The sequence below is a fragment of the Ambystoma mexicanum genome, chromosome 7q (genome assembly GCF_040938575.1).
Source record: "Ambystoma mexicanum isolate Mex_15411 chromosome 7q, UKY_AmexF1_1, whole genome shotgun sequence".
Taxonomy (NCBI): Eukaryota; Metazoa; Chordata; class Amphibia; order Caudata; family Ambystomatidae; genus Ambystoma; species Ambystoma mexicanum.
In genome coordinates this window covers 515669155-515695157 of record NC_090941.1, presented here as the reverse complement: position 1 = coordinate 515695157, position 26003 = coordinate 515669155, and the positions used below count along the sequence as shown (strand labels likewise).

At 47.9% G+C, this 26003-nt stretch overlaps 1 protein-coding gene across 3 annotated transcripts in view; it reads right to left on the bottom strand.

Moving 5' to 3' along the window:
- The window catches only part of ESD (esterase D), a 376126-nt gene that overhangs the window by 276046 nt on the left and 74077 nt on the right, over positions 1–26003 (bottom strand). Inside the window, exon 2 of one of the 3 annotated variants that reach the window (XM_069639903.1) lies at positions 8462–8581. The exons of the other annotated variants lie outside the window; for them this stretch is intronic. Coding sequence (XP_069496004.1) covers positions 8462–8577 — 116 coding nt within the window. The 5' untranslated portion in view covers positions 8578–8581. The remainder of the gene's footprint in view (positions 1–8461; positions 8582–26003) is intronic. 3 annotated transcript variants of the gene reach the window in all.

The window sequence follows — 26003 nt, the reverse complement described above, 5'->3', positions numbered from 1 at the left end:
ACCAAGGAAAAACCAGAGTTCTGATGAAAGAAACGCATGATGTTGGAGATCTAGAGGTTAAGGAGAATCTATAGTCTGCACTATTCCTGGACTAGAAGAAAATGTGTCACAGATGCATTCAGTAGAACCTTACTATATTGTAGAAGCTGGTGTCTCATAATTTTCATAACAATGGAAGCACATGAACAACACCCTAACCTCAAAATGCTACCATTCATGCCTGAATACTACTGGACCACTGATGCCCGCAACAGTCTTAATAAAAATTAACGCACTATTGCAATTCAGTACTTGCAGGACCAGCAAAAGAGTAAGGAATCCTTAACCATCACACACCCGGCCATTCAATGGGACATGGCCTAATGCAGGAATGGAAGTACCATCCTCCGCAATACATTTGAATGACATTCACAAGACCACCTGGAAGCTCTTCTCAAACTCTGGCTTCAAAAAATAGTCTGCAAGGGATGAGCCTTCTGCCAATAGCCCCGGTTCCCAGCGCAGAAACTCTACAAGAGCTGTGCAGTCCAGCCAGCACAATTTGTTAAGTTATGCTAGCAAGACTTATGCATGGCTATGACCCAAGGGTATCTTGGTGCTTTAGATTTCAAAGCCAGCAGGGGAGTAATCACCAGAGAAAAGAAAAAAAGCAGGGAAACTGAGGAGAGGTTTAGCTAAAGAGATACGTTTTTAATACTTTCAGAAAGGCCAGGTGTCAATGGCGCACAATGCCAGGGTAAGCGAGTTCCACAGACCCTGAGCCGCAACCGAAAAAGCGCACCCCCACCCCGCACGAGGGGGCATTAATGAGTTTCTCACGTTGGTACTGTGCACCAAGGACATAACAGGCCTGGTGAACAATACACAAGGTCTTAAATTTAATTCTCGCAGCCAATGAAGTACCAGAGAGACATGGGCACATTTTGGAAGGCCAGCAGCCTGGCGGGAGGCAGAGTTCTGTACAACTTGTAAATGCGGTTTTAGAAACTTGGGCTGGCCAAGCAGCGTAGCATTACAGTAATCAAGAGTCCCTGAAATGGATGCAGAGACTACCAGGCTCCAAAACTCAGATGGAATGTACGGATGGATTTTGCTCAACAGTCTAAGCTTTGCATGGCCCAGGCTACATCGCACCTTAACCTGGGATGATGCTGAGAGAGATGATGATTTTGATTCCTACATTTTTCACCGCATGGACAAGCATAGGTAGGGGGCCCACTGACTAGGGCCAGAAGTCTTTAGTCCACAGGGCTTGGGCAGGCAGCTGGAGAACAGCCAAGAACCATAACCTTTTCTCAGAGTTTAGTTTTAACCAAGTGTTCATCCAGCCGTCGATGTCTACTACACAGTTTTTAAGCTGAGAGGCTATTATACCCTGTTCACAATATATTCTAAGAATGGAACAAGTTACTTACCTGTAACTGTTGTTCTCCAGCATGGGTCTGGCATGGATTCACATGCTCATGAATATTCCCCGTCGTCAGGCTGGGAATCCTCGGTAAAGAAACAAATCAGTATCAGTTTCGTTTCTGATCTGTCTTTCTTAGTAACCAATCACTGGTCTCTGGGTCATACTGCCCCCAGCCAATGACTGCCCTCTCCCTAAACCCCGCCCCTGGCAGCCATCCTCAGATTTGGTAGCACGTAAAGTGGCAGTATGACCAAGTGAAGAGCCGCAGAAGGGTAGGAGGGAGGGTTCGCATGTGAATCCATGCTGGAGAACAACAGTTACAGGTAAGTAACTTGTTCCTTCTCCAGCATGGGGTCTGGCATGGATTCACATGCTCATGAATATAAGAATACATAGCAGTACACACATGCACAACCACGGGAGGTGGCAAAGGCTCAACATTAAGCATTACCTAGACTCAACATTAAGCAACTCTTACCTCCTCACCAGGCCCACCTTCAGGCGAACAGGTTGCGCAGCACTGCTTGGTCGACTCTGGACTCCTCCCTGGAATCCCGGTTGACGCAGTAGAATCTCGTGAAGGTGTGCGTCAACCTCCATGTAGCAGCCCTTCAGATGTCCAGCAGGGGCACACCAGACAAGTATGCCGTGGTAGCAGCGATCGCTCTGGTCGAATGGGCTCTCGGACGGCCGGGCAACGGTCGGTTTGCCAACCGCTGACAGAGCATGATGCAGCCAGAGAGCCATCTGGAAATGGAAACCTTTGAGAGGGCCTTCCCTTGGTTCACAGGTCCAAAGTTACCAAACAGCTGTGATGTCTTCGAAAACTCTTTGTTCGGTCCACGTAGAACTTCAGCGCTCTAGCTACATCCAGCGAGTGCAAAGTCCTCTCGGCCGGCGACAAAGGCGACGGGAAGAAAATTGGCAACACCAAGGACTTGTTGAGATGGAAGTCCGACGGCACTTTCGGCATGAAGGAGGGGTGCATCCTGAGCACCACCCTCGTCTCGTGGAAAGTCAAGTATGGAGGCTTGCAGGATAGGGCCTGAATCTCTCCCACGCGTCGTGCGGAGGTGATGGGCACAAGGAACGCTGTCTTCCACGACAGGAACTTCAACGGAGCCGAATGCAAAGGCTCGAATGGCGGACCCATGAGCCTGGTCAGCACCACGTTGAGCTCCCACGCCGGGGCAGGGGTCTTCACCGGCGGGAATGATCGGAACAGTCCTTTCATAAACTCCTTCACCAGGCGATGAGACCACAGGGATGACCGTCCTGTAGTTCTGGTGTATCGGGAAATCGCTGCCAGATGTATCTTGATGGAAGCATGAGCTAGTCCAGCTTTGGCCAGCGACAGTAAGTACGGTAGCACTTGAGGGGCCGTAATCCGTAGAGGGTTAATCTTCTGTGCACGACACCAGACAGAGAACCTCTTCCACTTGTGTCCGTAGCACTTGAGAGTTGAGGACGCCCTGGCCTTTGCAAGAACCTCTTTCCGCCGGGATATTGTACCCTCCAAACTCTAGTGCTGCAGGAGCCAGGCCTGCAAGTTCAGCAACTCTGGGTCGTGATGAAGGATGGCGCCTCCTTCTCTGGAGAGAAGATCTGCGTCCGTCAACAGCTTGACTGGTGGGGACGCCGATAGGTCCAGAAGGTCCGGGAACCAGATCTGCCTTGGCCACGCCAGTGCGACGAGGATCATCCTGCACCGGGACCTCTTGAGCTGGTTGACGAGTCACAGTAGCAACGGCAACAGAGGGAACGCATACAGGAACAGGCCGTCCCAGGGGAACGAGAAAGCATTGCCCATGCTCCTCGGCTGGGGAAACCTGCTGGCGAACCTCTGGCACTTGGAGTTTGTCACCGTCGTGAACAGGTCGATCTGGGGTTTGCCCCATCATTGAAAGAGTCGATCCACTTGATCCTGACGCAGTTCCCACTCGTTGCACGAGCGCAGCTCCCTGCTCAGCGAGTCGGCAATGGTGTTTATCCCTGCCAGATGAAAGGGTACCAGAAACATCCCCAGGGCAACGGCCCAGTGCCACAGATCCTGGGCTTCCTTGGATAGGGCTGGGGATCTTGTTCCTCCCTGCTTCCGGATGTAGAACATGGTGGTGGTGTTTTCGGTGAAGATCCTCACCACCTTGCCCTTGAGAGACGGGAGAAACGACCTGAGGCCCCAGAACACTGCTCGGAGCTCCAGTATGTCGATGTGGAGTATCCTCTCCTCTGGGAGCCAGAGGCCTCTCTCGTGAAGATCTCCGGTGTGCGCTCCCCACCCCTCCAGGGAGGCATCCGTCGTCACCTGGTGTGCTGGGGTCTGAAAATCTGTGCCCGCCGCGAGATGCGCGCGGGTGCCCCACCCGGAATACCTCGTTGAGTGAGATCTTGTCCTCGAAGCTGCCCGTCGCTTGCATCCAACGGGCGTCGAGGAACTCCTGTAGAGGGCGCATCCGAAGCCTGCACAGGTGCACCAGGTAGATGCATGAGGACATCATCCCGAGAAGGGACTTGATGGACCTCACCCTGGCCACCTCCGTGGCCAGCAGACGCTGCACCTTGCCCAGGGTGGCCTTCGTCCTTTTACTCCGACGGCGAGGCCAATCGCGCTACTGTATCGAGCCTGGCTCCCAGAAACAGTGCGACCTGCGACGGAACCAGGTGGGATTTGGGGACGTTGATGGAGAATCCCAGGTCCGTGAGCAGCCGGACAGTCTTCGCTGTATGTTCGATGGCGAGTTGCCTTGTTCCCGCTCGGATAAGCCAATCGGCCAGGTAGGTGTAGACGTAGATCCCCTGCAGGCGCAGCCGCGCCGCCACAGGCGCTAGGCACTTGGTGAATACCCTGGGCGCCGACTTCAATCCGAATGGGAGGGCCTTGAACTGGTAGTGCCGTCCTTGGACCACAAACCTGAGAAACTTTCGGTGTCCTTTTAGGATTGGGATGTGAAAGTATGCATCCTCCAAATCCAACGACGATAGGAAGTTGCCTTCCTCCAGCTGGCCCAGCACATGCTGGAGGGTGACCATCCGGAACTTCTGTGCCTTGATGTATTTGTTTAGTCGACGCAGGTCCAGGATGGGACGTCATCCTCCTGTCTTCTTTCTGACGAGGAAGTATCTTGAGTATACTCCGGAGCCCCGGAGCCTCTTTGGGACGAGCTCGATGGCTCCTTTCTTGAGCATCGCCCTTACCTCTAACAGCAGTTGAGGGACGTGGTTTTCCATCCTGGCCACGGGAGGAATTCGGGGGCACTTTAGAAATTCCAGAGTGTGCCCGTGGGCCAGGGCATCCAGCACCCAACGGTCAGCGGAGATGTACTCCCACACGCTGATGAACATCGTCAGACGGCCTCCCACTGGGGTGCTTCGGTGGGGGCCCGACGCAACGGCCGGTTCAGTCTTGCTTGGCAGCAGCCTTGCCGCCTTGGCCTCCCTGGCGACGACGGTGAGATCCACCTGACTTGCCTCGTCCCCTGTAAGCTTCTTGCAATGCGGAGCGGGCCGCCTGACGGTACGTCGAGGAGCTGCCGCCGAATCCTTGGAGTTCCGAAAGGGCAGCTGTCGTTGCTGCAGAACTCCCAAGGCCCGAGCTGTCTCTGTGTCAGTCTTGATGGCCTGCAGTGACTCATCCACTGTCTTTCCAAACAGATTGTTCCCATCGAAGGGCATGTCCAAAACCTTTGCTTGCACGTCTTGGTGGAAATCCGTAGCTTTGAGCCACCCCTGCCATCTAAGGCAAACGCTGTTGCCCAACTGGAGGAAACCGGCGTCGGCAATGTCCGTGGCTACCGTTATGGCGTGGTCAGACGCCACCTCACCTTCCTGTAGCATCGCCAGGGCCTCTGCCCTCTTGTTGTCCGGAAGTCCAATATGGGGGGGGGGGGGCGATCTTGTACCACAACTCCCTGTCGTAGCGGGCCACAATCGCTAGGGCTTTGGCCGCCTTAATCGTCGTCGCCGCAGACGAGAGGACTCGTCGTCCCATGGCGTCCAGTTTCTTTCCCTCGCCGTCTGGTGGGGAAGTTGAAGATGAAGCCGATGCCCCCCCCGCTTTCTTCTTGGCTGCTGCCGAGACAACCGAATCCGGGGTCAGCTGTGCCCTCAGGCACAGGGGGGCGGCATTGGGGACCCGGTACTTCTTCTCGTACCGGTCCCTCTTGGCAGGCGTCGTGGACGGGTTCTTCAGAAGCGCAAGTCCCTTGTCCCAGATGTCATCTAGCAGCGGCAACGCGAGGACCGTCTTCCTCTTGGCCTCGCGCCATTGGTAGAAGAAGCCTTCCTTCTTCTGCTCTTCGGGGCAGAGCTGGAAAAGCTTGGATGCCCTGGCAATCATGGCGTGGAAGGCGCCAATTTCGTCGGGCGGGGAGGTCCGAGGAGGCCGTGATGGGAGATCTGTCCCGTCGTCACTACCTTCGTCATCTGTCCCTGTCGTGGCCGTATCTGTTCCCGTGTGATCCCCAGAGACAGGAGATGGGGACAAAGGCTGAGAGGGCCGCGAGGGCTGTCAAGGCGGGGCCGGATGAATCCTCCACCACTTGTTTGGAGGGCTTCCCGACGAGCCCGGCTCAGGGTCGTCCATCGGGGGTAGAGGCAATCTCGTCTTTATCTCGGTGCATAAGGATTGGATTGCATAAAAATGGCCGAGTTGTCCTGCAGCTCAGGATGCGACGGGCGCAATGGTTTCTCCACTGGAACCTCGTCGGCGCCACTCTCATCGTCCTCCTCATCGGGATCCCTCCCGTGGGACCGGGCCTCCCCAACGTTCTTGTCGAGGCCCTCCAAGACTTCAACCAGCTCCTCCTCGGAGGCTGTGTCCGTAATGGCCACCGGCCCCACCCCCTCTCTTTTTCCACCGGGGTCTTCACGGGGGTCTTCTCGATGGGCTGAAAAGAGGATTCCCTCCGTGGTTGCAGGGAAACTCTGGGCCCCGAGGTCGCCTCCACTGGGGTAGCCTCCACAGGCTGCGCCAGGGTCGTAGCGACTTCCTCGACAGAGGCCTTAGCCAGGTGAATCAAGGCCTTCACCACCTTGTGCTTGCTTGCGGCCTTCACCTTGGCGGAGGAGTGGGTCACCGCCTCGCTCCCCCTGGGCTGGTTCCTTCGAGATCGACCGGGGCCTCTCCAGAAGCTTAGCCGGGTTCTCGGATTTCCTCTTCCCCGAGCCAGAGCGTTGGCTCGTGGTTGATGGCGCCGGTGAGGATGCGCCCTGCCTGGCAGCCGAGGAGCCAGACCGTTCAGTGCTCCCGGTGCCCGCGGACTCGCACTGCTTTGCCTTCTGTTGCGATCCCCGTTGCCGGGACGCCCTAACAGGACTTAGAAGACCGCTCTGACTTCTTCTCACCTGACAGGCTCTTGCCTTCCAGCCAGTTGGCTGGACGGGTCCGATGATCCCTCATAGTCCGGTCCGACATGTTCATGCAAAACGCAGTCCTTCTCCACGTGAGTTTTGTCTTCGTGGAGGCAGTAGAGGCATCTCGAATGCTCGTCCTCCTTGAACACATTCTGCAACTTGCATCCAGGGCAGTTCCTGAACAGCTTGGATCCTGGTGTCGAGCTTCCCTTCTGCTGGGCCATGTCCATGAGGTAGGCGTCAGAAACTTCTGGAATCCTCCTCCAAGAAGTGTAGCTCGATGAAAACTTCACCCTTAAGAGGCGTAGAAAATTCCGAAACGGGTCCCCGTTGATCGTAAGTAGAAAAGGTGGAGCTTGAGGCTCGATTTAACCGAAAAATGAGATAAATCTCTTTGAAAAAGCGCAAAAAGCAATAAAAGCTCGAGAGCTATAGCACAAGCCAACACTTGAACGTGTGGTAAAAATCTGAGGATGGCTGCCAGGGGCGGGGCTTAGGGAGAGGGCAGTCATTGGCTGGGGGCAGTATGACCCAGAAACCAGTGATTGGTTACTACTAAGAAAGACAGATCAGAAACGAAACTGATACTGATTTTTTTCTTTACCGAGGATTCCCAGCCTGACGACGGGGAATATTCATGAGCATGTGAATCCATGCCAGACCCCATGCTGGAGAAATGTTGTGCACCATCTGCGTAAGCTTAAAAACAACACCTGAGGGAATTAATCAATTTTGCCAAAGGGAGAACATGAATACTGAATAACAGAGGAGAGATGGCTGAAACCTGAGGGGCTCCACGGGTCAAAGGAGAAGGAGCAGAAAAAAGGGGGAAGAGAGCATCTGCGTCCGGTCAGCCAGGAAAGACTTAAACCATTGAAGGACTGAACCGCCAATACCAATTTCTTCCAGGCGATGACACAGAATAGAATGGTCAATTGTGTCAAGTGCTATGGAGTGGTCCAATAAAATTAGCAGATCCACTGTGCCTTGATCCAGAATCATGATCAAGTCATTGTGGACAGAGGTTAAGACTGATTCAGTCCCCATCGCTAGGCGAAAGCCCGACTGGAAGACATCAATAATAGCCGACACCTCAAGAAAATGTCTGAGTTTGGTGACTATAGCTTCCAGTGCCTTCATCAAAAACACCAGCAATGATATTGGTCGAAAATATCCCAGGAATGCAGGGTCTAGGGCAGGCTTCTTCAGGAGCGGAAATTCAAAAGCCCATTTAAGAGCTGATGGAATAGAGCCAGCGTTCAGTGAATGATTAAGTGCGAGAGTAAGCAGTGGTGCCAACTTGGCGCCAAGATCCTTCATTTTTATCCAAAGGACCGGGTCTAATGGGGAAGAAGACTTGAGCTGTTAAACAACATTATTGACCTAGTCCTGCGAAGTCGAAGAAAAGGTCAGAAAAGACTCATTGCCAACCCTAACAGTAAGTGCATGAGGGGGACAAGTGATTGATCCCTACTTGAAATCACAAATATTCTCAGTACTTTGCAAGAAAAGGTACTTTTTAAAGCATAACAATAACTTACATTTTACAAGGTAGTGCAAACCAAAAAAATGCAATTATTGGGTTCATTCAAGTAAATTATTTCTGTATCTCTTATACAGGTGGTACAGACTTGTGGCATATCATGCCTTTACTAGGTGGACTCATGGCAGACAAATTTCACGTTAGAAGAGCAATACCTGCCTGTGTGGGTTGAGCCATTCATGATAAATTCCCCAGTGACCACAGACAATACCGTTGATTTATACAGACCATTACTCGACTGCAGCCGTATAATTTTTAGTGTCATTGCCATTCACTTTAACAAACTAAATAAAAAATGAGTTAATCGGAACAGTTGTTAGATTTTTGGACGTGTTGTTGACTTACAAAATGTCTAAGAGTCTCGTAAAAGATTGGTGTGCTTTAACATGTTTACCGGCCTAACGTGTTTGCCTCATCCACATCCATCACCCCTGCACTATCAATGGCAGTCAACATCAACCTCACTCAACTTGCAAGTTTTGTTTAGAATATTCCTTCAGATGCGACTATACAAAATATGTATTTTTTCAAGTTAAACTTCAAATATATTGATTATGATGTATAATATTAGGTTTTGATACAAAATGGCTTGTAGGCTTCTTTGTCAATATCGACCATCTTTTACATGTAATTACTTTTATTGAAGTTACATCTTTATTATTACAATTACTGTTATATAGGCAGAGCTTGGAACTTCAAAAACGTACTATTCTTCTACTGCAAAAAAGGTAGCAGGCGCTCCTCTCCAGAAAGAACATGGCATGATAACCTGTTCTGTGGTTTTTTTCCCACGTTGAGATGAGAGTTTGCAGCACACGCTTTTTGCTCACTGTACTGTTCACAGATGGGAAATTTCCATTTGCATATCAATCTTTGTCCTGCCCACATGGGCAGTCCAGCACCGAAATGCTATGACAATTCCCTTCTGAACAAGAGTACCAACAGTAACCCCATACATCTGTTTCAGGCTTGTTGGGCCTCAGTGAGGTGGAGCTGTGTCTCTCTGAGCACAGTGAGCAGGGAGTCCATGTCTGGGTTCCATCATGGTAACTCCGGGTGACCAACCCAAAATTCCTTCTACTGCTACCATTCTGGAAGATGAGGTAGGAGAAGTGATAATGTATTGATTTATACCAATAGTTCTTGATTAACAATATTTTTTTTATATGTAAAATAACTTTTTTTATAATTTGCAATACTGTCAACAAATTGCAAAGCATTAGATCAACAACCTTGATGTATTTATCCCAGAACTACATACAACAATGTAAGTAAGCTTTCAGAAAAATGTACTTTGTCACTGAATAACAGACCCTTTCACTACATGTACGAGTATGTTTTTGTTAATAAACTTTTAGCTGCTTAGCGGAAATGGAATCGGTGAAACAAAATAACGCATTAAAGAGGCCACAATTTAATCAATGTTTTGCAGGATGTTCTCTCACCATCTCCCTGCGACATCTCTGAAGGTTATCAGGTACAGTTTTCACATGTCTTTTTAAAATGTTACATGTACACAGTGTTTGAATTTATGTCAACTTTCTCCAGATGTACTTTGTGAGATCAAAGATTTTAACCATAAATTGTTTAACTATTTAATCAATGTTTTGTTTTGTACAAGTGGTCGAAATTGAAGAAACACATGGACAAGAGTTGTACATAAAATATTGCAAAATATCAGTTATCCATTTTAACTGCTAGTTAATATGTTTTAATGATTTCCATAGTATTTGGTATTTATGTATAAGTGGAAGAGCACATTTAAAAGGTGCATAGAATTTCAAAATGTTTTTCAGCTTCGTCGGGTGGTCAGCAAATCCAATTTGACAGTTTAAGGAAATTCCGGAAAACAAGGGTAAATAATAAAGGTTTAACTTTTTTTTTTGTCAGTTATTTCATTGATATTACACTTCTGTTGTGTACTATAAAATTAAGCATGTTTTTATTCTCTTCGATTTGAGGGCTAGGAAGAAGTGGAGCATAAAGACTTGAGCAACTACACAAATTAATGAGGTCGCTTGCCAAACCGTTCTTGGGAGCAGCTACATTTTGAGGCTCTGCATGGTCCTCGCAAGATTCAGTGTCATGATGCAGGTGTCCAGTGGCCGGAATTTGAATTGAAGGTCAGCAGTGACCCATGGAAAGTAACCCTGGATCATCGTTACAGCACACAAAGCCACCCAGAAGAAACAGAGAACACAGAAGATGTTTCAGAATTGCTTGCAGAACCGCTCACACAATCCACACCCTCTAACGAAAATACTAAGAAACAGAAAATGTTCCCAGTTTCCCCCAATACATGTGGACAAATTGGAAATATCACACACAGAAATAACCGAAGCAGCTTCAATAATGATTGACGATTGTGCTCGTGATGTGGACTTCACTCTTCCTAGTGTTGAGGACTTATCCACCACCATGAAATTGCAAACCACTGTACCTCTGGACGATTGGCTATCGAGGAACCAAAATACATTGTGTTTTACTGCTGCTTGATAGAGCCTATGAAAATGATTAAATGTGATCATACATTGTGTAGGAGGATTTGGGGGGAGCCATTGGTGAAGTTTACTTGTGTAGTCAAAAGGCACCAACCTGAAGATCAAGGGTAGCTGTGCACACCACAATAACTCATTTTCTTGGTCTGCTTAAACTATACTTGGAAAAGTGCCTGCTGGGAAATTTACTTTGTACAGTACAATCTAACTTTGTGGGACTCTAGTTATTTTCAAAAACACAGTACTACAACGATGGTCGAAATGTACGAAAAATAGTAGTGGAACTATGTTCCCTGATGGCCTGCGCCCACTCCCCTCCATGCCCCCTCCCAAACACAATCCAAACCCCCAAACACATGCACCTGCTTTTTAAAGGGAACATTCAGCGTAGTGCACCGAAAGTGCAAGTTTCAACTTCTTCCTACACTTTTAAAATGAAACCATTCCGGAACAGTTTTTTTCAAATAAAAAGTATAGGAACAGTAAAACTTAATTAAAAAGGAGTAGAGGAGCACCGCTCCCAACCGCTCCTGCTCACTTCGACCACTGACTACAATTATCGGAAGGATTTTTTGTTCCGCGCTATTAGCCAGTGTTAGGCAGAATCCTGTGCAATGCCCTTAGGGACCACTACACACAATTAAGACGACAGGTGGCAATACTAACTTTGGTACAAGCCTGTACTACTAAGTTATAGTGGTAGCAGTAGCGGAGCAGCCAGGCTTTCAAGAGTATACGAGCAGTAGCAGAGATAACACAAAGGGACCACAATTACTGTGACTCAAGCAAACACTGACTCAAGGTTTCAGGTAAAAAATATAAGTACATTTATTTTTAAACCATTCGTTATAAACACAACACTTCTATTAAACTCAAGTAAACACCACACGTTAAATATACTACAACTAACCAATTCACTTTGTACAGTAAGTCTCAAGGCAAGTACCCGTGTTGAATGCACCGGTGTTATGAACAAAACACGTTACCGCGAATACAATTGCGATCACTTTTTGACAGTTCGGTCTACTAACTAAACGCGTATCCGTGACATGAAATGCTACCGGGGTAAACACACACTTAGCACTTGAGATACCCAGAGGGAGTTGGAGGCAAAAATCACAGGCAATATTTTGGTTAGGCAGGCAGAATCAAGAAAGACTCAGACAGGAGTTCAAAAGTCAAAGGGCCGGAGCCAGGGCCGAAAGACACCGGGGCCTGTTGCCGAGGATCACACAGTCAGATAGTTCGAGATTCAAAGTAGCCAAAAGTACTTCGATATTGTCAATGTTCGGAAGCAAAAGTTATAAGAAGGAGGGAAGACAATGGCAAGCTTTGGAAATGAAGAAAAGGGATTCACCCAAGGTTTCCTCAAGGAGAACACAATACCTTGTTCCAACGGTGCAGCTGGTGCCCTGGCAGTTGTTCCTAGTGGTTTCCCGCAGACCCACGATTCCTGGAGCTTCGTTGTGAAGGAGGACGTCTGAAGGGGGTCTGCACCACACAGGGATGAAGCCGGCAGCAGCAACGAGGAATAAAAGGTGCGCTCCTTAAAAAAAGGAGCGGCTCTAGCTGTAGAAGATGAGCTGGTTATCCCCACCAAGCTCAAGGGAAGACTCCGGATTGGATCTTCTCTGAGTCGTTGAAGTCAAGATAGCTCAGGACTGCAGCAGGGCTTCACCAGGATGGGGTAGTTGCAGCAGCAGTCGTTCTCTCCGCTTCTCTTCGGTTCCTTGTAGTTCCAGTGGCGACTCTCTGACTTCTAGCACAAGAGACCTGCCTTTTATGAGCAAAACCCCATTCACACAGCCTGGCTGTCAATCACTCAGCAAGGGCGTTGTCCAGCCCGGACAACCACCTTGACCAATCGTGACAAAGGGCGACTTGGGTTTCCTAGGATACCTTGTGCAGGGGGGGGCGACTACACCCCTCCCTCACATTCAGCCCACCTATACACCCAGGCGCCTTGAGGAGGGCTTCTAGGTAGAAGCCCGCCAAAAGTCAGCGAACAAAGAAGGAAAACCAGGTTTGCCGCACATAGCAAAACACAAGGAGTTTAACAAAAAAAAAAAAGGCGAATAAACCGCACCGGAGACAAAAGAAAAAAGGATTTGGTCAAGCGGATTTAAGTTCTAGGCTAACACAATAGCCTACAATATTACCACGGTTATATAAGATAACCGTGGTAGAAAGTTAGGGTAGATACCACTGCCACCAGCCATGTCTGAATGTTAAAAGAGCGAAACAATGCTCTAGGAGGTACAGATAAAAAGGGATACGAATTAACCCTTTCCAGTACTCCATGGAAGATGGGGTGTACTGGATCTGTGGTAGATTGACTAAGTAAAGTTAATGGTAACTTTACCCTTTTCTGGGGGACAGTAGTCGCCTCAGAAATGGAGTCGGCGGGAGTCTGAACGACAACCCTGTGCCACTGCACAGAAGGTGCTGTGTGACACACACACAAAGAAGGGGGCTACTGAAGTGGTGTACTCCAGAACCCGCAATCACAAAAACAGGTGGAAACACATAGCAAAACACAGGTAAGAGTGGGGGAAAAGCTCTCACTCTTACCAGTGGAAAAAAATAAACTCCAGAAGTCCAGCAAAGCTGCTGGGGGACTCACTAGGTGAGGGAAATTAGCCATAGATGAGAATTCTCCCTAACAGCCAGGCATGGGCACTCAAACTGATATCAATGGACAATGCTCTCGCTGGCAAATGGCTCTGGCTTGCTGGTGATGGACAGTGTGACAATCCAGGTTTTCTGCTAAATACTGCACTTACCACTTCCAAGATATGAAAACCCAAAAAAATTGTGAGTTCAGTATCTGAATATACATCGTCTGTTGCCATGGAAAAATATGGCTTCATTAAATCCATTCAACTTCTGACATCCAGAGGAATGCAAATAGACCCGATAGCCACTGACATGCACGTTTCAATAGCCAAGGCCATGCAAGAGCAGTTCCAAGACAATGATGTATGGCACGTCACAAAATCAATAAAAGAAAACACAGCTGCTGAGGGGGAAAAAAAGGCTACAGAAAACATTTTAAATTGCTCAGTCTATCAGCAACCATCTTTGGTGGAGCTGGATCTGTATTCTGCTTGCAAAATGGCACTCATTGATGCACCAATGTTCCAACATACACGGTTGGACAGAAAACGAACATTTCCACAAATGTGCACATGGACCATTGAGCAAGAGCAGGAGCGTAAGAAAAGGTGAATGGTTCCAGACCCCCCTCCTCACACAGCACTTGAGAAGATAGTGTATGATAAAACGCTTTTAAGAGACATGAGGGGACTCAGAGTTCTGCCACACTGGAGATTCGGAGGTGTTCCAATATGTGCCTAAGCTACAGGCTTAAAAGGCTGCATTTTGTCATAGACGTTATGGAGGCCAGAACAAGACCAGCTGTACTTGTACACAAGAATGCTGGAAGGGAAAAAGTAAACACTGCATGAATGTTCAAGATTCCTCGTTACAACAAGGAGTTTACCAAAAGAAGCAAACAGTGGGTGGCAAAGCCAATCTTCCAGCAGATGGATTTTGAATTTGTGAAAGATCTGACATTGAATGTGCTGGCAATGCAATGGCATGGAATAGCTCCAGATTTTGTTTCCAGGGCCCAGACTATGCCACAGAACATCGCAAAAGGTTTGCCCTCCCAAACTAAATTTCAGTTTTTCTTTGATTTGAGTATTGGTTACCAACAATTATAATTGATTTATATTAGAACAATGAATGTCAGTCTGATTATTTCAAGAATGTGACTCAAATAAATGTAGAAGAGACTGGTGAGCTTAAAACCAACAGTCATCAGGAGCTACATTATGCTCCCCCAGGACAAATCATGTAACGCTATACAATAGCTCCTTGTTCCCTAGTGGTAGCTCCTGGTGACCATTTACTGCTGGATACCTAGACACTGCTTGTGATTCCAGCCCATCCAATCCTAATTTTGAGCACTGTTTGTAATGAACTCACAATAGTTGAAGAATCTAAGCAGAAAATTGGAGCAGCAGACATATAGAAACTCAATGTCTCCAAAGCTCTGGTCCTCTGCAGCCTGGACTACTACAACAGACTATTCCTCAATGTGCCTAAATCCTCCCTTTGTCCCCTTCAACTAATCCAGAATAGGACTGCAAGACTCGAACGCAATCCTAGGTAAAAGACAATCTGGGTTCCGCAAGGGACACAACTGAAACCGCCCTTCTAGACTTAAAAAACGAAATTACCAACATCCTAGACAAAGGCAAGCCCGCCATCCTCCTTCTCCTTGACCTTTCAGCTGCGTTTGATCTGGTAGACCACACTACTCTTACCAGTCACCTGACACACGCGGCACACTTCTCAAATGACACAGCATCCTGGGTAACATCATTCTTAGAGGGTAGACCGATGAAAGTGTTCTCCAACACAGCACATGCAGCACCCTCCATCATCCACTGTGGTGTGCCACAAGGTTCCTGTACTGCCCCCACGCTCTATAATCTATTTACCAAGCCACTATTTGATAAACTAGACGCGCTGGGGATCACTTACACAAACTACGCCGATGACACGCAGGTTCTCCTCCCCCCGACAGGGAATTATCACCAAGACGCCTCTACCCTACAGCAAATCTACTCTAGCATACAAGCATGGATGGCTACCAACGGCCTCTGCTTGAACAGGGACAAGACCTAAATCCTCATTCTAGGACAGAAATCCACCCTCTCCAACCTCAACCCACTGTACATCAATTTCAACATAGACAATTGTATCATCCCAGTCCTATCCTCAGTCAAAACACTGGGGGTTCACATAGATGCAACGCTATCCATGGACAAACAAGTCAGCGCCATAGTCTCGGCCTCAGCACGGAGTACTAAACTCATTAACGCAACAAAACCATTCCTAACCAAGGATAGCTGCCTCTCCATCGCCCGAGCAACTATAAGAGCCAAACTAGACTATTGTAATGCGCTCCTAGCCGGCACCTCCCAAAAAAACTTATCTAGGCTCCAAACAACCCAAAACAACACTCTCAGAGCAGTCCTCAGCATACCAAAAAGAGAACACATCACACAAGCCAGAAAGGCAGCTCACTGGCTCCCAGTCAAAGACCGTATCTCTTTCAAAATTCTCACAACCACCCATAAATGCATCAACCTCACAGCTCCCTCTTATTTATCTGACACGATAGGTAGATATCAATCCACAAGACCAAGAAGAGCACAATACACGAATCAACTAGCAATACCTTGCATCAACAGAACCAAAGCAGGAGGCATAGGCTTCCTCTTCCTCGCACCTAAACTCTGGAATTCCCTACCTTCTGAACTCAGAGCTGATGCATCTTTCTTCTCCTTCCAAAAAAAAGCTCAAAACTGCCCTATTCAACTAACCCCGTTTTCATGTGCTCCTGCTGCTCCTGCATATCTGTAAAAAAATCATATCTCGTCCAATGTAACCGTACGAACATGAACTGTATGTAACTAAGTATAAGCAACACTGTAACTAGCGCCACGATGCCTTCGGTCTGATGTGCGCTCAACAAATGCGAATTAATAAATAAATAAGACTAATTCTTGTCCTCAAGACCAGGGACTGCATATCTGAAGGCCAGAAATATCTCCACTGGCTCTTGGTGGCTGCGAGGATCAAGTTCAAGACCCTCTGCATCATCCACAAGGCTTTCTGGGGCCAGGGACCCCACTACACCCGACTCTTTCCCTAAATAAGTCCCTCTTAGAGACCTTCAGTCATCAAGCTGCATGTCTCTGCAGATCAGACGCTACTACAAGCAGATAGGTTGGGCGTAGATCCCTTTCCTCTGCAGGCGCATCCGTCTGTAACGGCCTCCCTGTCCCTCTCAGGCTTTTGCCTGATCGCCTTAAGTTCCGGAAGATTCTCAAGACCCAACTTTTCTCTTCTTCATTCCCTTCCCCCCATGCTAATTCCCCCCCCCCCCCCGTTGCATTGACTGGCTGCCTGGTCCCTTCTGAGATCCATAGAGCACCAGGCCCTCCACTCACAGTATACCGCAGCACCCTGTCTTCCTGGGTCCCCCTCACCCCCCACAACCTGCACTTGCCCTTCCAGGCCCCTTTCCCCTGACAATCTTGGCAGGATGTGCATCCCCATCGAGCCTGGTCCACCCCTGTCCTCGCGCTTCGCATGTGGTCCTCACTCCCTGCTTCCCCTGGCACTAGCCCACCTGGCCTCCCCATTGCACTTGCCTAGCAGCATTGGCCCTCTTCTCCCCCCCCCTGCACTTGTATACCTCCTCTTGCCACACACCTCCCTCCCACCCCAGCATTTTCCCTTTCTGCCCCGACCTACACCTCTCCCCCTCTCTAGTCCCTCCCCCTGCACTTCTTTTTACTGCTCTTCCATGATCAGAATTACAAAAGGCCTAGTGGGACAGTTATTGGTTCTTTCTTCTCCCCCCGCCCACCCTTTTTTGTTTTGTGGAGCCTTGAAACACTTCTAGTACAGACGCTTTACAAATAACCAATAAATAAAATGAATGAAGTCTAACCTCACTGGAAAGTAGGAATCATGATAAGTGGCTGCAGATTGCAATAGAACAAAGGCTTATGTGCTACAGTGTTAGCCAACATTGAAACAACGAGCGAAGAAATAGGTCTTGCCAATGTGCACTATGAACATGCACCTGTGGCCTTTGACATTTACATCTTACTGTGGAGGACAACCAGGCGCACATGCATCAATACAGAAATCAGTACGATTGCTGGAATAAACAGAAGCCAGTCATCCTTTCAAAACTGCACTAATTAATTTTAGCAATCTAAACGTTTTTCTTTTTATTGTTGCTCATTGCACGTTTTGCCCTAGCTGCAACAGTCCACCCAGCCTGGTGCGACCCCCCCCCCTTTTCCTGGTCCATCGGTCCCTCTCTATATATTAACCCACTGCTTTTGTATTCAAATTCTTTTTATTTCAGAAAAGTGGCCCTAAAAACTGCCCCACACTAAAAAAAAAAAAAAAGAATAAACAATAAAATCTTGTAACTTTACAATGTACTGTGTATGGGATACATTACTCACTGTACTCATTTCTGATGCTTGCATTTGCTTAGATTCACATGCTATGCATAGGCTGACATCTAGTGGTAGTCGCAGAGGGCCTTACATTATTTGTTTTCGATACTCAAAAAGGGACGTCAACTGGGCCGGTCAGTAATACTATCCCTGGTGTGACGTCCATTGTACCCATGGTCCTTCACGCATCGAGGTCCCTCAGATTTTGTTTCTGGTAGCATGAAGTGTAGCGCGAGTACAGATGTAATAAAGCAGATAAATAGCAAAACAGCAACAAGAGACATCTATGCACTTTCTACTCCAAGAGGGGGCGCATGTGAATCTAAGCAGATACAAGCATTAGAAATAAGATTACAATAAGTAATGTATCCCTTCCGAGGCGTGTGGATCTGCTTAGATCACATGCTATGCATAGATTAGCAAGCAGTATGTGGAGAAGGAGGGGGGGTTGCAAGAAGGTACAGTGTAAATAGATGCATTTGCACTGCTTGTCCCACCTGTGAATCTGCTTTAGAATGTGTGTTAATGCAGTAATGCTGAGTAAAGGTATGTATGGAACTCAAGTAGCTGCTTTGCAAATGGCGTCTAGAGGGAAGTTTGCAATAAAAGCATAAGTAGCTCCTGTACCTCTGGTAGAGTGAGCGCTTGGTGTGGAAGACAGGGATTTCTTTGATACAGAATAGCAGAGCTGTATGCACTTGACTATCCATTTGGAGATGTGATCACCCTCCCTGCCAGGTGCTATGTAGACAAACAGTTGATTTGTTTTTCTTAGAGGTTTTGTTTTGTTACATAGTACAACACTCCCCCCCCCTACATCCAGGGTATGGAGGCTGCTCTCAGTGGTGTTGGATGGATTTTCAAGAAAAGTGGGTAATTGAATGGACTGGTTAACATGGAACTTGGATCTGAATTTAGGTGAAAGCCCAGGGATGTTCCAAGTACGACCTTGTCCTTGTGGATAACAAAGAAAGGGTTTTGCACTGACAATGCTTGTAGCTCACTCACCCATCTTATTGAGGTGATGGCTACTAGGAAAGCTGTCTTGCAGGTTAGGTGTTTGAGGCTGGATTTCTGAATAAGCCCAAAGGGTGGACCAATGAGCTTCGAGAGTATAACATTAAGATCCCAACCTGGTGGCGGGTTGGAAAATGGGAGGGTAAAGTCTCTTTACTCACTCCATGAAGGCCTATAATAGGAACTTTCTACCAGGACACCTTGTTTTGTGAAGTGCTGTACGCGGACAGAGCCGCTGGGCAAACTTTGATGGAGTTAAATACTAGCCCAGTGTCTAGTAAGTAGAGCATGTAGTGAGACATGTTTGATGGGGGTACATTCAATTGGATTTAAAGCTTTTCTTCAGCACCATATCACAAATCTTTTCCATTTGTTGAGGTAGCAGTGCCTGGTGTTGGGTTTAAGTGCCTCCTGGAGGATATCTATGCACCTTTGAGTTCATTTTAAGTGTCCAAACTGACTTCAGGAGCCAGGCTGCCAAGTTCATAGATTGAAGATGTGGATGGAGTGTTGTCCCCGTCCCCCCCCATGCTGGGATATAGCATGTTGTAGAGGCACGGGAGTTTGATCGGTTCGCACATCGCCAGTTTGAGCAGATGTGGAAACCATGGTGGTCTTGCTCCCACATAGGGGCTGTTAGGATTAGTGTGTCTTGTTCCTGGTGCATCTTGTGCACTATCCTGCTGAGTGGTGTTGGGGGTCCAGCTCAACCACAGGGCGGTCCCCTTGGACTCTGCTTGGGAAAACCTGGATGCGAAGTCTGGGCATTGTGTGTTTAGGTTAGTGGCTAACGAGTTTAAAGGAAGATAACCCCACAGGGAGAAGACGGTCTAGAATGTTTGTGTTTAGTTGCCACCCGTGCTTCTCGGGTAGAGGATTTTTGCTCAGAGAGTCTGGTAGAGCCTAGAGTTCCCCTGGAACATGTTGAGAGATTAGGAACATGTTCCGCTTGAGTGCCCACTTCCAATTCTTTTCGGATAGCCTGAACAGAGTTTGTGCCTCCCTGCTTGTTTATGTAAAACATGGCAGTGGTGTTGTCTGTGAGGACTTGCACTGTGGGACCTGCTGGTTGCAGTTGAAAAGCTTGTAGGACTTCGAGTACCGCTAGCAGCTCCAAAAGGTTGATCTGGTTTTGGACTGTGATCTGTATCAACTGGCCATGCGCTGTGTGGTGAAGATAAATCGGCTCCCCATCCGGAGAATGAGGCATCTGCTCCAAGTATTGCTTGAACTGGTGGACTGTGAAAAGGTTTTCCATTTATAGATCTTCCTTGGACCACCAGGGAAGTGCTTGTACTAGGGTTAGGGAAACAACCACTAGATCGTCCCACTGACTGCTTGCCCGAGACCATTGTTTCGCTAACCACTCCTGCTTTGGACGCATGTGCAGCTGTGTGTGTGTGGAACTAGATAAATGCACGAAGCCATCGTCCCAAGCAGGCGCATTGCCTTGCGTACGGTTATTTGGCCACTGGTGAGATAATGAGGCATCTGCAGCAGCATGTTTTGAACTCTCATTTGAGGGGAAGACTAGACCCTCTTGTCTTTATGATAGCTCCCAGGAACTGCTTGGTTTGTCTTGGAACAAGGCTTTATTATTTCTCGTTGATTGAAAACCCCAATTGGAACAAAAGGTTGATTGTTCTTCGGGTATTCTGCTTGCAAATTTGAGGGGATTCTCCATCAGCCAGTCGTCCAGATAAGGGTACACTGGGATAGATTCACTGCATATGTGCTCAGCTACTACCACAAATACCTTGGTGAATACCCTTGTAGTCGAGGCTATGCCAAAGGGGAGTACCTTGGACTGGTAGTGTTGATTTGTTATTTTGAAACGCAGACATTTTCTGTGCGTTGGGAACATTGAAATATGAAAGTATGCATCTTTCAAATACAATGTTGCCATGTAGTCCCTTTGTTTCAGTAAGGGGATTACTGTATGTCACATTGTCATGCAGAACTTTTGTGGCTTGACATATGTGTTTGCAGGGCGCAGGTCTAGGACAGGGCATATTGATGGGTCTTTCTTTGGCAAAAGGAAGTACGTTGAATAGATACCCTTGTTCACCTGGTTTTCCGGGACGATTTCTATAGCGTCCTTATTCAGCAGTGCTTTGACCTCTTCTAGCAGAATGCATTGTTCCTCCTGCATTGTTTTCCTCTGTCTTGGCAGGTGGTTGGATGGTCTTTGTATAGGTTCTATCCAGTAGCACCCCATCACGGTGGATAGTACACATTTGTCTGAAGTGATCCCTCCCATGCGTGGGTAAATTGTGAAATGCGACCTGCTACTGCAGAGGCATGGGAGGGGATCTGGAGCAAGGCTTCATTGTTTTGGGGGGAGTTGCGCACCTGGCTGCAGAGGTGCCTCTACTTCTAGACCTTCTGTAGCCCCTTGGACCATTTTGAGAGGACTGCCCTTGCGAGGAACCCCAAGATGAAGTTTGTCCACCTTGACTTTAGGTAGAGAAGCGTTGAGAACGTTGTCCTCGACACTGCTGTGTGTTGAACGCACCTCTTTGAACAAAGGGCTTGTTTGTTAGTTGTCCCAGGGACTTTAGGATGCCGTACTGTTCTTTAGCACTTTTAAGTGCATCCTCGACTGCTTTCCCAAATAAGGCATCCGGTTCAATTGGGTAGGGTGACTTGAGTTTCCTGCTTAAAGCTGGATTGTCTTGACCAGGCATGGCATTTAATAAGATTGCCCTCTGCTGGTATACGGCCTGCAGTATCTGCAGCGTCCATGTTATTGTTCAGGATGCAGTTGGCCACCTGCATACCCACAGCGACTGTGTTCAGGAACTGTGATTTCAATGACTCTGGAACGGTTTCAATTTGTTGGAGTATTTCGTCCCACTTATGGCAGTTGTTACTAGCCAAGAGTGTGGTGTTATTTGCGATTCTTGCTTGGTATGCAGCGAGGAAGCCACTTTCCTGGCCAGTGTATAATCCCTTTACTTTCCTTATCAGGAGCGGCCTCAGTAGAGGATAAAGGCGTGCCCACCCTCTTTCTTGTGGTGGTAACAACGATGAGTCAGGCTTTACTTGATCCCTTACGTACAAGGGATCAGCGGAGGCTGGTCTGAAAACGTTCTGAATACGGGCGTTAACCGCTCTCGTAAGGTTGGGGCGAGTAGGGAAGGCTGAATGCGCCTTTAAATGGACTGTAGGAGGGGTATATATTGTGCCGCTGACTTTTTATCCCTGAGGATATCGTCTACATAGTCTTTATCTACCTGGGCTTCTTGTGTATCAATTTTAAAATGTTTGCAGCTTTTAGGAGGATCTCATTGTACTGTAGCCTATTATCTAGAGAGGAGTCACGTCACAATGATGGTCTGGAGATTGCACGATGTAGACATCGTTATAATACTGGTCAAGATCATACTGGTCCCCTTAATCCGCTAGTGAACCAGGATCTTCAGAGCCTGAATTGTCAATATAGTAAAGATCCTGAGAAGTGTCCTGCGAGGTGCTGGGCTGGAAGGTGTCCAATTGTGGTTTTTTGGCAGCAGGTTGATTTAGCTGCTGTCATGGCCACAGGCCCCAGAACACAAAAACCACACCATCTAGTGAAGGGGGCAATGGGTCACTTGACTCATTTATGTCCCTTTGGGACCCATAAACACAGGGGCCCTGGCTGGACGCTGTCCTGGCGCCAGGCTCATATAGAGATGTGAGCAGGAACACTATTTCAGTTCAGGAGTGCTTTTATTTTACAAGAACTTTCCAGGAGCCGAAAGCCATTATTCCAGAGAACATCCTCATGTGCTGACTCATTGAGTGTGGCAGGGTGTGGCAGGCAGGCTGAACCTGGTGGGCATGGCTTCATAAGCTGCTCCATCCTTAAGGCTGGTGTTTCGCGTTACTGTGCACTCACGTGCAACGTGACGCTCACCGCCTCTTGGACCAGTTTACTTACCTTTGAAACCAGGCGTTTTCCTGCATACTAACCTCCAGGAAACCGTTGCTTCATTGCTTCATCTGCAGACTCATCTCCTTTCATCCAGTGATCTTGATCCCGACACCGCACTCCGCATCCACGAACTCAGACCCTGTGAAGAAGAAGACAAGGTTACAACATCCGTCCTAGGGCCGCGCCGCATATGAACCCCGCGCGCCCCCTAGTTAACAACTTACCAGCTTCTGTACCACTGCAGCTTTGTTCCTCATTCCCTCCGGCTGCCGCCTCGAGCTCCGCAGCTTCTGCCGGGCCGGCAACATCACCTTCAAGGGAAGAAAGCAAAAGAGCAAACGTCACAAGTGGAAGGGACAGCAACACAAGACAACAAACTTTACAATACAAAAAAAACAGACGAGGAAAGACAAAAGCAAACAGGAACACTTACCTGAAGTATAGTGGCTTAGTTGCAGCAGGACTGGACTACCACATGCAAGGGACCAGTGAAGGAACTCAGTCCAGATCATACAAGCGCCCCTGCCAGAAGCAGCAGGACGGAGTGCTTGCCAAAACTAATCAACAGGTGAGCTTTCCAGGGACAGCGCATCCCACGGTTACCACGGTTTGGGAGAAGGGGTCTGGAAGGGGATCAGGCGCAGAAGCTGGCATACTCACGCCCCCTATTCTCCACGCAGGAGCAGTCCCGAGCAGCATCAACTATTACCACCAGTCACCACATAAGCGCAGAGGGCAAAGTCGGACCCGAGCAACCTCACCCCCGGGAGGGCTGCAACCGCGCCCCAACGCTTCCGCAGAGACCAGGTGAGCGCAACAGTTGCCTCCCCTTGCGAGGGACCTTTAAGGCTGGAGAGTCGATCAGGATGGCGTTCAAATAAGTCTACAAAGCATGACATTCTCTGCATGACATTCTTCGCATTATCTTGTCAAACCTTCCAGGGACCATTGGTTGGAGTTAAGGAAACCTGGGAAAACAGGGGTAGAGGTACTCTCTGATGTAGAGTGATGTTTATGTTGCATGGCCCCTGGAGGGAGAAGGTTCTTTAGATCTGGAAGTAGAGGCTTCAGAAGATGGGGCGTTGAAGATTGACTCTTTCGACGCCTTAGACTTTAAGAGAGTTTCCGGCAAATGATTTTTAATTAACTCTTTCATTTTGGAGGTAGACGAAGGGGCCGTCGAAGAGTCTTTGGACGCATGTTTTCCGGCACCTGAAAGTTGGTCAGATGTATTTGCGGTGTCGGAAACAGACTTCAATGTATGTTTTGGGAGCCTGTAATGCGGCAAACGTGATGGCCCAGAGGACAGGAACGACTTTGAGGACCTTCCCTTTGACACCGCGTGTGATGAAGCGGTGGACTGTCGGTCGTGAGGGAGTGCGGAGGGGATGTGCTTTGTGTGGTGTGCAGTGTGGGTGCTTGAGCTGCCGGGTGTAGTCTCAGTAGCTGGACCGCCAGCCTGCCTGATGGAGTCTGGGGTTGGAAGCAGGAAATGGTCTGGTCCTGATCGCCCTCCACGTCCAAAGCAGCTTCAGCCTGCATGGCGCGATGGGTCCCAGTGCTTTGTCTTATGGTCCTTAATGTTTTGGGCTGAAATAATTTGCAAGACTTGCAATATTTTTCAGGGTGGTTGCTGCGGAGACAGAAGTTACACACCTTGTGTGCGTCTTTCCAGGGATACTTCCCATTACAGGAAGGACAACATTTAATAGGTGTATTTTCCATAATACGGAATGATGGCAGCCCGGCGATGGAAAACAAAGGATAGGGAAGCAACAGGCATTCTCTAAAGAGAAGAAAGTTATGACCTTCCCTCACTCTGCCTACTGCGAAGGGCAGAGGCCCGAAGTCGAGACGGTACAAGTAGTAATCCTGAATGATGAATCCGTCCTCGCTAGCCATCGCCGAAGATCTTGCGGTGGTACGGCCGTTGAAAGGAAAGTCATTTTACATAGTTATATTATATCGATATGTGCCTGTGATGGGTACAGTCTACCGATGGACGTCGTCTTAAACCGTAATTGGACAATCATCAACAACGCATCTGTGATAACCATTATCTGGGAGAATCGCCAGATACCAATCTGTCCTTTCGCGGTTGCAGTGAAAAGGAGCAATATGGCAGCCCATATGTTTTGGAAACATGTGGATGTGAAAGTGTTGCATTTGAAATTCAAACCACGCATTTCTTCTCTGTATTGGAATGCCATGAGCGTTGGATGAGAAATCAGCGATGGAAGATAACGTTCTATGAAGAATGAAAAAACTGGGATTAATCTATCGATTAATCCCAATCAGCATTATAAAATCACTGCTCACAGTAAAACTAAAAACGAGAACCATGCGATGTTCGCTAGCAATGACCTCTATTGGAAAATGTTACCCAATGTTTTTGTGGACTTAATCACCTCTTTTCATGCGTTATGTCAAAATTAAAAAGTACTTTTTATGCTCTTGAATATTGCTGTTTTCTTCAAAATAAACTGCTTTTTTATCATTTTTGGGAAAATAAATTAAAGTTGTGCATCTGTGGATATGCAGACTGGTTCTGCGTTACATAACGTTATTGATGACAGGGTACGTTTGGCTAAGTTGCCCACCAATGTCATCAAAATGGGTGGAGCTCATGGTGAGTGTCTAGTGATGGCAGACTGAGGGGCCGGTGATCTGAATTGGTGCCGCAAGGGCACTTGAACTTAGGGCGATGGATCAACGGATAAGATTAGCACAAGATGGCAGTGCCCGACCCATCATTTTCGCATTTGTTAAAGTAAGAAAAACTCAGGTAAGTTGCATTGGAATTTTATTTTAAGAACAATCAATGTATGCTCTAAAATACATGCCCGATCGATTGGGCCAATACAATTTCTGACCAAACTACTCCTTTTAAGATATGAGTTGATAGCCACTGGTGAACACGGCAAAAGTCAGTTTGTGAATTGCGAAAGAGAGGATCGATTTATTCACTACAGCTATTCAGAGCTGTAAAGAGGGACTACAATATCCTTAAGAAAATGAATAAATCTGTCCTCTGTCAAAAGCCATTATAACTTCTCTGCTCTACAACTTTTTGTGCGTTGTCAATCGAGTTGGCTCTTAAATTTTTTGATTCGCTCAAGATGAGGGAAGGTAAGGTGGTGAAAACCCCTACTCCTACGTTTTTTTAGTTCAGTCGCACACATTTGCAAAGCTTTCACTCTTTCGCTGTTTT